The 12,082-nt window shown below is 45.0% G+C and overlaps 1 protein-coding gene across 1 annotated transcript in view; it reads left to right on the top strand.

Annotated features, from left to right (window-relative positions):
* The window catches only part of ctnnal1 (catenin (cadherin-associated protein), alpha-like 1), a 46,628-nt gene that overhangs the window by 32,482 nt on the left and 2,064 nt on the right, over window positions 1–12,082 (top strand). The window contains exons 5-18 of the mRNA XM_053446970.1: window positions 505–594; window positions 854–1,024; window positions 2,248–2,448; window positions 3,517–3,603; window positions 3,873–4,031; window positions 4,519–4,611; window positions 6,537–6,687; window positions 7,647–7,684; window positions 7,780–7,830; window positions 8,176–8,330; window positions 9,073–9,121; window positions 9,758–9,814; window positions 11,232–11,351; window positions 11,947–12,030. Of these exons, the coding sequence (XP_053302945.1) occupies window positions 505–594; window positions 854–1,024; window positions 2,248–2,448; window positions 3,517–3,603; window positions 3,873–4,031; window positions 4,519–4,611; window positions 6,537–6,687; window positions 7,647–7,684; window positions 7,780–7,830; window positions 8,176–8,330; window positions 9,073–9,121; window positions 9,758–9,814; window positions 11,232–11,351; window positions 11,947–12,030 (1,506 nt within the window). The remainder of the gene's footprint in view (window positions 1–504; window positions 595–853; window positions 1,025–2,247; window positions 2,449–3,516; window positions 3,604–3,872; window positions 4,032–4,518; window positions 4,612–6,536; window positions 6,688–7,646; window positions 7,685–7,779; window positions 7,831–8,175; window positions 8,331–9,072; window positions 9,122–9,757; window positions 9,815–11,231; window positions 11,352–11,946; window positions 12,031–12,082) is intronic.

Raw genomic sequence — 12,082 nt, 5'->3', positions numbered from 1 at the left:
TTTTTTACTTTTTTGTTTTTGTATTCACTCCCACTCATGCTCCCCCTTTTAGTAAATCTACCATCTTCATGTATTGAAGCCAAGCAAGCACAGAGGCAAAAATAATGACAGATAATCACATCAGCTTTTTAATCTATGGAGAAGTGCCGCGGGGGGGGCGGGGGGTTGATTCAGCTGCCTTTCCAAATCCTGTATCTACCTAATTTGAGCCGTCTATTTCTGTTGGGAACGCAGGGAGAGGGATGCAGCCAGTCATGCACATCTTCTATCCTATTCTGGTAACTCCGCTTTTGATTAGATTACAATTAACCGAGGCGGTTTAATGTGTGAACACTCTGTGAGAGGAATCTGTGTCCCTTCATACCAGCATGAAAGAGATTGATCAAATACTTTTGATGTTTCATGTCCCTCGGACGGACACCCTGAGAGTTCTAAGAATCCCTAACTGGAGTAAAGCCTCCCTTTACCATCTGGTGTGTGCGCTTGTGTGTGTTTGTGCGACAGGACTTGAAGGACGAGAAGAAGAAAGCGCGGATGGCAGCAGCCAGAGCGGTGCTGGAGAAATGCACCATGATGCTCCTCACAGCCTCCAAGGTAAACTGCTGCTGCACCAAAACACTGGACTCCTGGGAGAAAGGGTTATGGATCGTCAACGTCCAGATTTAAGATTTAAGTCCTTCACAAGTGTGTTCGATGTCCAGTTTTCACACATGCTGCAGCCCAAGTCACACAATCATAAATAAAACAAATGGAGTGAATAATGCTGGTTGAAAAAACATGAAAGACGATAGATGCTGAATAGAGTAGAAGAGGCCACGAGCTTTGACATTTCACATTGAATTCCTTTCTGAAGACTTGCCTGAGGCACCCGGATTGCGAGTCGGCGCGCATCAACAAAGACGCAGTGTTCCACCGAATGCGCTGCGCCCTGGAGCAGGTCATCGAGATAGTCACGGAGGCGCGGAGCTGCGGGGAGAACAAGATCCTTCCTGCCAGCATCTACAACGGCATCAAGGACTTCAAGGTAGGATCAGAAACAAGCACTGGGGAAGAAGCTGATGTATGAGGCTCAACTGACACACGTTGGCCTGGGAAGTGGAGCTATGGTCCTGTGGTGGACGAGGCTTCACACTGAGCAGGAGCACAAATGAAACTTAGGCTACATCCATAAAACCAAGTTCAAACTAAAACGATTTGTCCACACAAGCGTATTTGCTTCCTTTTAGTTTTGACCCCCTTCCATACCAACACTCTTAAAACTGCATGTCACATGACCCCTCACATACACTGGGCATGCACGTGAAATAGGTAGTCCCATGTTAGCAGTTATATTAATTTAAAATTTAAATTAAAAAGAAAACAATGTCCGCAACGCTTGTAATTGATTATCCATGTTGCGTTACGCACTTGTATCCGAGGTTTATATTCCTCCGGAAGGACGTTATGTGATAGGAGCCTGACGAATCAGCAAAAGCTTTGTTTTGGCTGAAAAGTTCCAGACAGCAAGAAGGTTGTCTACATCATCATTTCCATACATCTCCATTTCTGCTGTTTCAGACTCAAACACAGACCCAGAGTTGCAAACCTAAACTGGGACCAGCAGCGTTTCCAAACTTCTCTATTTTAGCAGCTCTACACTTCAACCTGTGTGGACACCAGGCGTGTCTGTAGCAGAGTTGATGTAAATGTAGTAGTGTGAACGGAGCGTTATAGAAAGACTAACTGAGTTTCAGATGTGAGTCAGCCAGAGGATCAGACCTAGTGAACCTCCATCACATCTTCCTCGTCCTCAGAAATTAACATTTGTTGAAAATATATTTTTCAATTGAGAGGAAAACAGAATAAAGTATGACAATGTAAGGTACTGGAGATGCTTCTTGTTTTTAATTAATGGCTTTATCACAGTTATTGGCAAAGCTAAGTTAAGCTCATGTAAACACGTCATCTAAGGACACATAAGCCAAGACCATCACTCAGGCACAATGCATTTGATTTTATATTTTATATTTGAGTTCCTTTGACGGTGAATCTAAGGCGACACCAAATTTCACACTACTTGTTATTTAATAATGAGGTCAAGTGCTCAGGGATAATGAGATTGTAAATTATGCTTTCTCTCCTCAGCACATAAAGCTCTTGTGTGTCTCCCCTTTCGTTTAAATCCTTCTTTCACTCATCTCGCCTCCTCCCTCCTCTCCTCCCCTCTCCTCCCCTCCCCTCCCCTCCTCTCCCACCCATCTCATGCAGTCCAGTGTGGAGTGCCTGCGGGAGAACTTGTACTCCTCATCACCCCAGAGCGTCGGCAGCCAGCTGGAGGCGTTGGTGGAGCGGACGGAGGATTTCACCGACTCTGCCTACACCAGCCACGAGCAGCGGCAGGCCATCCTCAGCGTGTGCCAGCTGGCGCGCCAGGACACTCAGCAGCTGATGAACGCCTGGATCGAGGCGGTATGTTGTGCGCGTGCACAGATGTACACTTTTTTATAAAAGCACATGCTACAGTACTGAGATAATTATGAGTACCTGATCTGTTAGACACCTGTGAAAGGAGAGTCTGATAACAAGACGCACTTAAGACCCATCTGAGCAAAGAAGACACACACTCACACACACCCAAACACACACATAAACCTATACAAACCCACCCACACACATTAAGCCTCCCTCTCTGAATCCCTCAGTCCTTTCTTTTGCCTGCTCACTTCCTCTTCACTCATCCCTCCTTGAACAACAGAGCATAATAACCCACCTGAATAACAGATTTTTTTACTAAGGCTCTTTTGGCTGAGACAGAAACATCACGTAGTGTTTCATGTCTTGTTACCATTCAGCAGAACCTCATTGGCCTTCAGAACTAATGGGCTTATGAAACACAAGTCATTATGATTCAGTTTCTCCTTGCAAACTTCTTTTTTTTCCCCAGAGTGTTCAGTTACAGGGCAGACGCTGCTGCCACATAATTGTACAGTGTTACCTCGTGTAGCCTTTGCAGTTGAAGGTCATGGGCAGGATTTGAAAAGGCCAGAACGCTGCACCGTTCTGAAATTACAGAGAAATTTGCATGTGCAATTATTCAATAGTTTTGATTTGAGTTGTTTTTTTGCTGCGCTTTTATTCCAAGGATTTGCTGTGTTTGGCATTTGTTTGTTTGTCTCTAAGTCAGCAGGATTACACAAAAACGATGACAGATTACCATAAAAGAAGGGGGAAGGATGCAGTATGGATCAGAGACGAATTCTGGTGCAGATCCAGGGATGTTTTATTTACTTAAACATTGCAAGATAATTTTTCCAGGGAATAATCCATGGTTCTTGAAGAAAGTAAAATCAGGCATATTTAGGGGAGAAAAAGGTGAAAAAACATAGTATTAGGCTGACTTAATTTGCCATTTAAGTCGTTGTTTTAATGCCTTTATGTAATCTTTCAGACAACTGTCTAGGTTTGTGTGTGTGACTAGAAAATCACATGTGTCTCATGCTCTAATCTCCTCTTCTTTTTTCCTTCCCACCGGAGCAGCAGTCTGTCCACGCCAAAGAGGCCACGGAGGACATGGAGGTGGCCATCCTAAAGACATGCCAGAGCGTCGGTGAACTCAGACGTGAGGTGAGCGGCTGTCCGGCTCCGCTCTACATGGACTTTGTTAAAAAATAAGATACCTGATGTGGCTTTCTCTCACTTGCTTTTCGGCTCCTGTAGCTGGTTTCATCCACTTTTCAGCTGATGAAACTTTCAGCTCCCCTGCTGCTGTCTTCTCTCTCTCATATTCTTTATTTCTTCTGCCTACCAAAATCCACCCTCATTCATACCTCTCTGTAACTCCCCCTTACCGTTATTCTACAATTTCATCTGTGATTCATCTTCCCCTCCTCTAGCTCCATAAAGTGGCCGTCGGCCGTGCCTCAGACCTGCTGAAGGTTCACGGGGAGCAGTTGCCTCTGCGGGCCCTCAAAGCCGGGGGGGCCGAGGGAAACATTGAGGCAGTGGCGGAGTATTCCCGCAAGCTCACCGAGCAGAAGGAGCAGCTGGTGGAGGTGGGCAGAGGGAGCAGGGAGGCAGTGGTGCCACTTTGTAGAAGGGCTCAGCTGGTAAAAAAGAAGTAGCAGATCTTTTTTTTTTCTTTCTGCATACCTAAGTTAACATTCTTGAACAAAATAGAGTCGTGTTCATCTTGTTGCAAAGCTGCTGAAAACACGTTTTAAATGCCTGGGCTGCCAGCATCATGTCGTGAGCACTTCTTTATGCAAGCAAACACATGGTGCAGGAGTTGAATGAGAATGTAGAGTACACTTCACATCCTCCACCAAATGAATAGCAACCTGTGGTTTTATTATGCAAATACCGAGCTGGAAAATGCAGCACACGGTTTGTCGTGTCTTCGCTAGTGGCCCTAAGATCCCAAAAACCATATTATATATATATATACATTTCGTAAAAGCTTAGCTGACATTGAAGCATTAGTGTCGCAGTAGAGGTAGTGGATTTATTTTTTATTAATCTTCCTCCTTTATTTGCCTCCAGACCTGTCGGCTGTTGTGCCATGTGTCGGGGAGCGAGCCTCTGGAGATCACCTGCGTACACGCTGAAGAGACCTTCCATGTCATCGGTCCACAGGTAAAATTACACCTCTGAACATCTCCCATATGGATTGCTGTTCCGGGTTTGTCTTAATGTCATGGCCCATTTACTTGAGGGGAAGATGCCAGCTAACAGGGGGAAGAGGAGAGTTCTAGAGAGGCATACAGATCCACCTTAATGGAATTTAATTGAATCCAACACCTTTATTGCATGTCAGCGGAGTCGAGCCGGTCACACGCGGCGGTTTGAGAGTGAAATGGAACCGGAGCGATACTCTACACAGAAAATATACATATTACCTCATGTCTACTCTGTTCACCTCCTACACCTGCCGTCCATTCAAGATAATAGCCGAGAACGCACTGTCCACATCGTCCCCCTGTCCCACATCTAATTATGTTTGCGCTTGGAAACCATCCATGCCAGTAATCATCCAGCAGTGTAGAATCCTCCTGTCCTGCGGTGAGAATGTCAGGCCCTGCATGATTCTGCAGTAATGACTCCGCTCCTAAGTTCAAAGGTCAATCAATCAATAATTCTGCAGTGTAGGGTGGTGATGGTGATATCTCTCTGTCTGCTCAACGTAATCGAGGGTGGCCCAGAGGGTAATTGCCTATTAAATACTACACGGCAGGGGGAGGGGGTACAATGTGTGTGCTTGCGTGAGTCTTTGTTTGTGTGTGTTAGTTTTTTTTGCAGATTTTAGAAGTGATGCAACAACTGCAATACAACCACACACTGTGTTTATATAGCACCTTGATAAGCTAGTCTTATCCAAAACACACAAGCCACATTCGCCCATTCACACACATTCATTCATTCATTCGTACTATACTTCAAAATGCGTACTGGAGGAGCCGGGGATCGAACCACCGCAAACCCACTCTTCCTCCTGAGCCACAGCCGCCCCACACATGATGATCATACCACAATTCTGTCATCAACCATGATTCCTTTATTTAGCAAAACACAAAATAACAGATGGCCTTGTCTCGGGAGCCGGAGCGGGTGGCCCTCTGACCAAAAGGTCGGCGGTTTGATCCCCACTTCCTCCAACCTGAATGCCGAATTGTCCTTGGGCAAGATCCTGAACCGTGAATTGGAGATGGAAAAAGCACAGTGTATAGAAGCACTGTATGAATGTGTATACAAATGGGTGAATGTGACTTGGTGTGCAATTTGGTTTGAGTGGGCGATAAGACCAGGAAAGCATAAAATAGAAAGATGACTGCTGTGTTTACAAACTTAACTGCTGTGAAGCCTAAACCTAGAATACATGCGAAACTCTATATTTGTATTAGGAATAATTCCCCTGCAATATTTTGATGGAGGGTTAAGCTCTGTCATTATTAATTCAACAGGTAGCATTTGACCGTAACTCACAATGTAATGTAAAGCAATGTAATATTTAAGATGCTCCTTCATCAGGGTCATTTGAGTTCCTATCTGCCTTTTTGTGTTATGGTGAGCAGTTGTGTGGGTAACAGTGAAGGTTGCAATGAGCCTGTCGGTGTGATAGAGCCTCTGATCTGAGCCCCACCAGAGGGAAGTCGGCTATTTTACTGGTGTTGATTAAAGCAGATTATTCAACAGAACTGTAGCCCTCTCATTACACACAGAGCAGAGAGACAGGAGAAAGCTATTCATCAAGGAAACAGGGATACAAAGCTTTTAACATTGCTAATAGACGTTTTAATGACAGAGGTTTAGTTGTTGTCAAGTGTTAGTGTCTCTATTAAATGAGCTGTTTATGAGCTTGGGAAGAATGGCAGCTTCCTGTTGCATCTAATTGGATTGAAAATCAACACAGCCGTTGTCCTAGTTTCCCATTTTCAGGCCCAAATTACACCACATGCTGTTTCTCTTAGTTCTGCCTGCATAATGTTTTATCTCTGGATAAGGACAGACCCAATTTAAAGATTCCCTCCTCCCCTGTCACAACCTCTCACACTCCGGCTCAGATCATGTCGGCGGCCCAGACGCTGGCCCTCCACCCGTCCAGCAAGATCGCCAAGGAGAACCTGGAGGTGTTCTGCGAGGCCTGGGAGTCGCAGCTCTGTGACATGGCCCTGCTGCTGAGAGAGATCAATGACGTCTTTGAAGGCAGACGAGGTTCGCTTTTGTTCAAATAATGATGCTTGGGTGCGTTGGGGGTTGAGTCTGGGCTGGAGGACAGACGACACGTACGCACCAGAAACTGTCTTTTGCAAAGAGTGGGAAGCGGAGGTGAATACAGGCCGTCTATGGCGTTTCACCCTGAAAGATTTCAATTCTCTAATAACACCTTGATGACTCAATTTGCAGCTGAAAACCTCAATAACCTTAATGAGAGTTCATGTTGAGGCAAAGCAAGGCAGCATGAATAGATCTTTAAAAAATGAATCATCACGGTCTGTGGGAGGTATTTTGTCAATGCCATTTAACAACTGTGCATTCACGCCTCCTCTGTTCTTTCACTCTAATATCTATTGAGCCAGTTTACCTGAAGTGTCCAAGTCCTGCCCAGCTCCTCTTATACACTCACAGACAGAGAATCAGACACGGTACACTTACCTACCTACTCAAGCCAATGTAACTGTGTATATTTGCACCCACTGTTACATTTCCCCGCATGCAGACGTTCGTATGAGGGAGCGTGAGGTTGAAGTGCTTTCACACGCTAAGTCAGAGCCAGTGAGAAGCTGTTCTGGCTTATTTTCAAGATGGTGCTTTGCCCTCACGAAGCTGGCTCTCACATTAAAATGCAGTAAATATTATGAAGTGCAGCTCAGTGGGTGAATGGCTCACATCCATCACACTGTTGTTTCAGCACCAAGCCAAAAAGCTCTGTTCAGATGTTATATGGACACTGAGGAGGAATTTGCTTTGAATGTGTCAAAGGTTGACGATGATAAAAGCCAAACTGTTTTATTACCATAATTACTGAATAACAATAATTGCCCTCAGTAATTATCTGGATACACACGGGACACAAGGAGAAATAACAAAATTCTAAATGAATTCAGCTATGATTAAAACATGAAGTCATTCTTTTTTTTTTGAAATGATGATCTTGAACTCTCTCCTTCTAGGAGACAAAAGACCTTATTTGTCACTTCCCAGACCCGGGGTGAGGATCACACCCACACTTCCCCATGACAAATTACAATCATCCAATGCTTTGTAATCCTCCAATTAACACCATTCCTCTCCCCCCACCCACAGAAACACTTGGCTAACTTGAAGACTGCCAAGGCTGTCAAGTTGGATGCGGAGGTAACGTGTAGCGTGAACTCTTCTGGCCTCGAGCACAATACATCACGTCACGTCTCGCCCTGTTCTGACAGCGGTATTTTCATCTCCGGAAACATCTCTGGTGTCACCCGCCTGAAGAATTGATGGCGTTTTGTAATGTAACAGGCTGCGGATTTTTTCGCCGGCCGGCAGTTTTCACACGCTGCACCACAGGATGCGAGACTAAGCTGATATCAGACGCTCTGAGGGAGTTAACAGATTAAAATGACCTCGCTTGCTAAAATGCATTTCTAAACTGACATCCATTATACTTCAGGCTTCAATATAGGCAATTAAATGTGCGTGTGTTTTTATGTGTTTGTGCAGGAGCAGACAAGCATGGCCAAGTTGGGCCTGGAGCTCCGTCTGCTGTCCTCAAACGTGGACACAGAGGTGGAGAAATGGGAGGACCAAGAACATGACATTGTCCGGCAGAGCCAAAGCTTGGCCAGTATGGCCTACAACATGCACCTGTTCACCAGGTAGCCTCGGTAGCCACCCACTACATGCACAGTCACCCACACGCTAACAATCTTTCTACCTATGGTTACAAATAAGCTTCCTCGTGAATCTCTTTAGAAGCTCAGTGGTAATGAGACTCTCAGCTATTAGCATATATCAGGTGTTGTGTGTGACACTGAAATCATTGAGATTCATCTAAGTCAGTGATCCCCAAACTTTGTTTTTGTTTTTCCCAAACTGAGGGACGCACACACACACACACACACACGACATAACAGGGTATTGTTTAGTCCTGTAAGCTCAGTAAAACCACTGTCATTTCATTACATTTCAGTTTAAATGAGTTTAATAATAGGCTGTTAATATAACCACCTAATCAACCCCATCATTTAGTTGCATCAATGGGAGCCTGAGCTTGTTTCTGTGCAGCTCGGGGCGATAGGAGATTGGACAGTGTTTCCCCACATACTAGACACAGGGGGCTCGTTGCATACAAGTCACATGTCACAGTGAAGTCACATGTAAGGTTATGCTCATCCTATTACTGAGTGCAGGTTTCCTTTTCTTTGAAGTCTCGGGCAGCACTGGTGTGCATTTTGTCTGTGTAAAATGTTTAAATAATGTGTCCATTATATGCAGCACGGTGGACCACTGATCTAGTTACAGTTTGTGTTGATTGCTCCAGATGTTTTTCGCCCCTCATCAATCTCTCTCATCTATGTTTCTCTTCCTCATTTTCTGTGTCCCATATTGATTCCCCAGAGGGGAGGGGCTGCTGAAAACAACACTGGATCTTTTCCATCAAGCCGAGGTACGCACACCCGTATCCGCTAATCTCCCCGTCTCTCCACCTCCTAATCTATTTTTTCCCTCCTGTTTTAACAAAGCTGTAAGACCAATGCATCTGTTGTTTCATTACACCGAAGGCATACAAGGGACCGGTAGAACAATAGGTTAGTAAATACCAGGCTCCCGTCACTCAGTTCCGTCTTTCAGATCCAGCAGAGCATGAGAAGGACTTATCGTCACGATGGAAATTCAGTGCGGTACTTTCCCTGGCCGCCTTGGACACATGGGGTGAAACAAGCAAGGTTGCTCGGGGGGGGGGGGGGGGGGGGGGGGGGGGTGTATCCTATTGAATTGGGATCATTGCCAATAATGTGCAGTGCTTTGTAGAATCGTGGCCGAAATATGTCAGCAAGGTTTTATTCCATTTGCAACGGAGCAAGGGAGATAAGAGAGGAAGAGGAACGAGAAGGGACAGAGACGGGAAGGCATACAGATAAGAAGCGGTGAAAAAGTGAAATCATAATATTTGTCAAACTGTGCTTTCTTGCTATTGAATGGCTTCCTTTTTCATTTTTTTAAAAGTGAAGTTTTCTTGTATTTTTGAAAGTTGTTTTGATTTTCTTTGTGTTTTTCTTTTTGTCTTCGACTCACTCTAAAGGTTCTTTCTGAAGAGGGGCTCCAGCTGTGCTCAGCTCTCCGCACGTTTTCCACTCAGGTATAAACTAACACAACGAATCAATCTCTCTCTCTCCTCGTTCTCTCCCTGTACACACACGCGCAGCCACACACATCCAAGCACACATGCACACTCGTACACAATTGAGCCTGGTTACCAAATCACAATCCACTCACGTCATACCTTTCCCTAATATCTGGGCACATTACGCACTTTAGATAAAGTCTAATGTGTCGAGGAAGAAGAAGTAAAATAATTAGAGTGTAATATTGAATATGAATTTAATAAAAAGAAGAAAGACTTGTTTTTACCCAGCATGCCCCTGGTTCCCTGCTGGAATCTGCTTTACTACAGAAAACTGATTGGAAGTTGCAGAATTCAGCATAGAGGTAAATAATGAGTGAAACCAAAGACAAAGGAAACGGTTTCTTTTCTTTTGAACAGGCTAAACCCCGAACCCACACACACACACACACACACACACACACTGGCACCTGTGCCCCGCATTCGTGTTACGCCTCTCACACAAACACACATCCATCCACATCACCCACTCCGGCATGCCACGGTACCAGGGCTGCCGTATAAATCACACGGTGAGAGGCAGGAAATTAAGGCTGTCGCGCATTTTCTCTGTCCTCCTCTTCCGCCCGAGTTGAGACCCAGCAAACAAACGTAGCCCCGGTGTCTTCCTTCCTCTTGCCCTCCACCAACTCCTTCCTAAAGTCCTCCAGTTTTTAATTAAATGGCCCCTTTTGACAGCCATTAACGACCGCCATTTATCACGGCTGTGTCTGTGGGTGTATATATTTGTGCACATGTGCGGAGGGGACGAAGGTGTGGGAGTTGACTGTGACCTCCCAGGATTAATTCATAATCAGGAGGCCCGGCTCTTTAACTTGTCTCACACTTTCCGATTAATTACATTAAACAAACTCCCACTAATGCAGTCCCTCTGTCTCCCTCCACTCCCGTACTTATCCGGCACTTGTTGCACATCTGTGTTGCTCTCATCGTACTTTCTATGCAAATGCAAATGAGCCTCTTAATTAAGGTTTTATGTACTTTTGTCAGTCATGAATAGTTCAACTCTGAATAACGGAGCTGGTGTTTTTAGCTCATTTGTGGCCTCGTGCACGCTTGTAACTGAATAGATCGATGGCCCCCCCGTGACTCAGATCTGGGGATTAACTCGGCTGGATAACAGATTTAAGCAGTAGATCATGACCTGGCTGTTTCTGATGGATTACATAAAGCAAGACCAGATTTTAATTTATTCTATCTTCAATTCACTTCCTTGTTATGAGGCTCGATTGGTGTTTGACCAAGATTGCAAATCCAGTCCGCTAAATGTATCACTGTCTGTACATATTGAGCCAGTGACTGCGGATAGTATCGTCGTAAACCATCTCTAATGTCCTGAACGCCATATATCTCCTGTTTCTGACTGTTCCAGCTGGTTGATGAGGAAAAGTCTGCGGTGATGACAGAGATGGAGAAAGTGGTTGCACTGTGCCAGCAGCTGCAGATGGGGGCCAAGACTCCTGTACAGGGCAAGACTGCCACCTTCCAGAAGGTACCCTCACTACGCCTGTGTGTGTGTGCGCGTCTGTCTTTTTCCTCTTTTGGGTTTTGTTTGCAATTGTCCTAAAAATGAATCACCAACTTGTTTTTCCCCCGAAGCTGTTATTTTTGATGTATGAGTAATATCCCGCTGAGTGCAAAAACCAGACTCTCTAATTACCTTTGACGGCATCAAAACCTCATCCGCAACAACAGATGAAGTAACTGAACTCGCAATAGAGCACGACTAACCGTTTTACTGCATTACCGGCTCTGGCGTAAACTTTTGAGTGATCTGCCGGCATTAACGAACACACGGCGAGAGATTAATGTGCGTTAGTCTGTGAGGAATTAATGAGCATCTCAGGGCAGGGATGAACTGCCTCAGGTCTCCTTGTAATGAAGGCGAAGGTTGGAATCAAAAGGACGGGATGATGGGTAGCGCTTCCTCTGCTGATTAATGAGCGTCTCTTTGATATGTATCGACTCCTGTCTCTCCATCCTGATGCTAACTTCATCACTCATCACTAAAAGTTTTCTGTGTGTGTGTGTGTGTCGCTCTGAGGTTTGTGAAGCCATGGTGATGTGTTTTATTTCTTTCTGTTTAGGTGGACTCATCCATTCAGACGGCGAGAGGCATCTTGGCTGTGGTTGTCTCCGTCCTCCCATTCTGTAACAAGCTCAATAAAAAGGTGATCATCTGGTAGTAATTCATATACATTTAATAGACTGGCATTCAGAAGA

Source organism: Pleuronectes platessa, chromosome 18 (genome assembly GCF_947347685.1).
Source record: "Pleuronectes platessa chromosome 18, fPlePla1.1, whole genome shotgun sequence".
NCBI lineage: Eukaryota > Metazoa > Chordata > Actinopteri > Pleuronectiformes > Pleuronectidae > Pleuronectes > Pleuronectes platessa.
The sequence above is the reverse complement of the archived record's forward strand: the minus strand, read 5'-3'. Positions and strand labels throughout refer to the sequence as shown.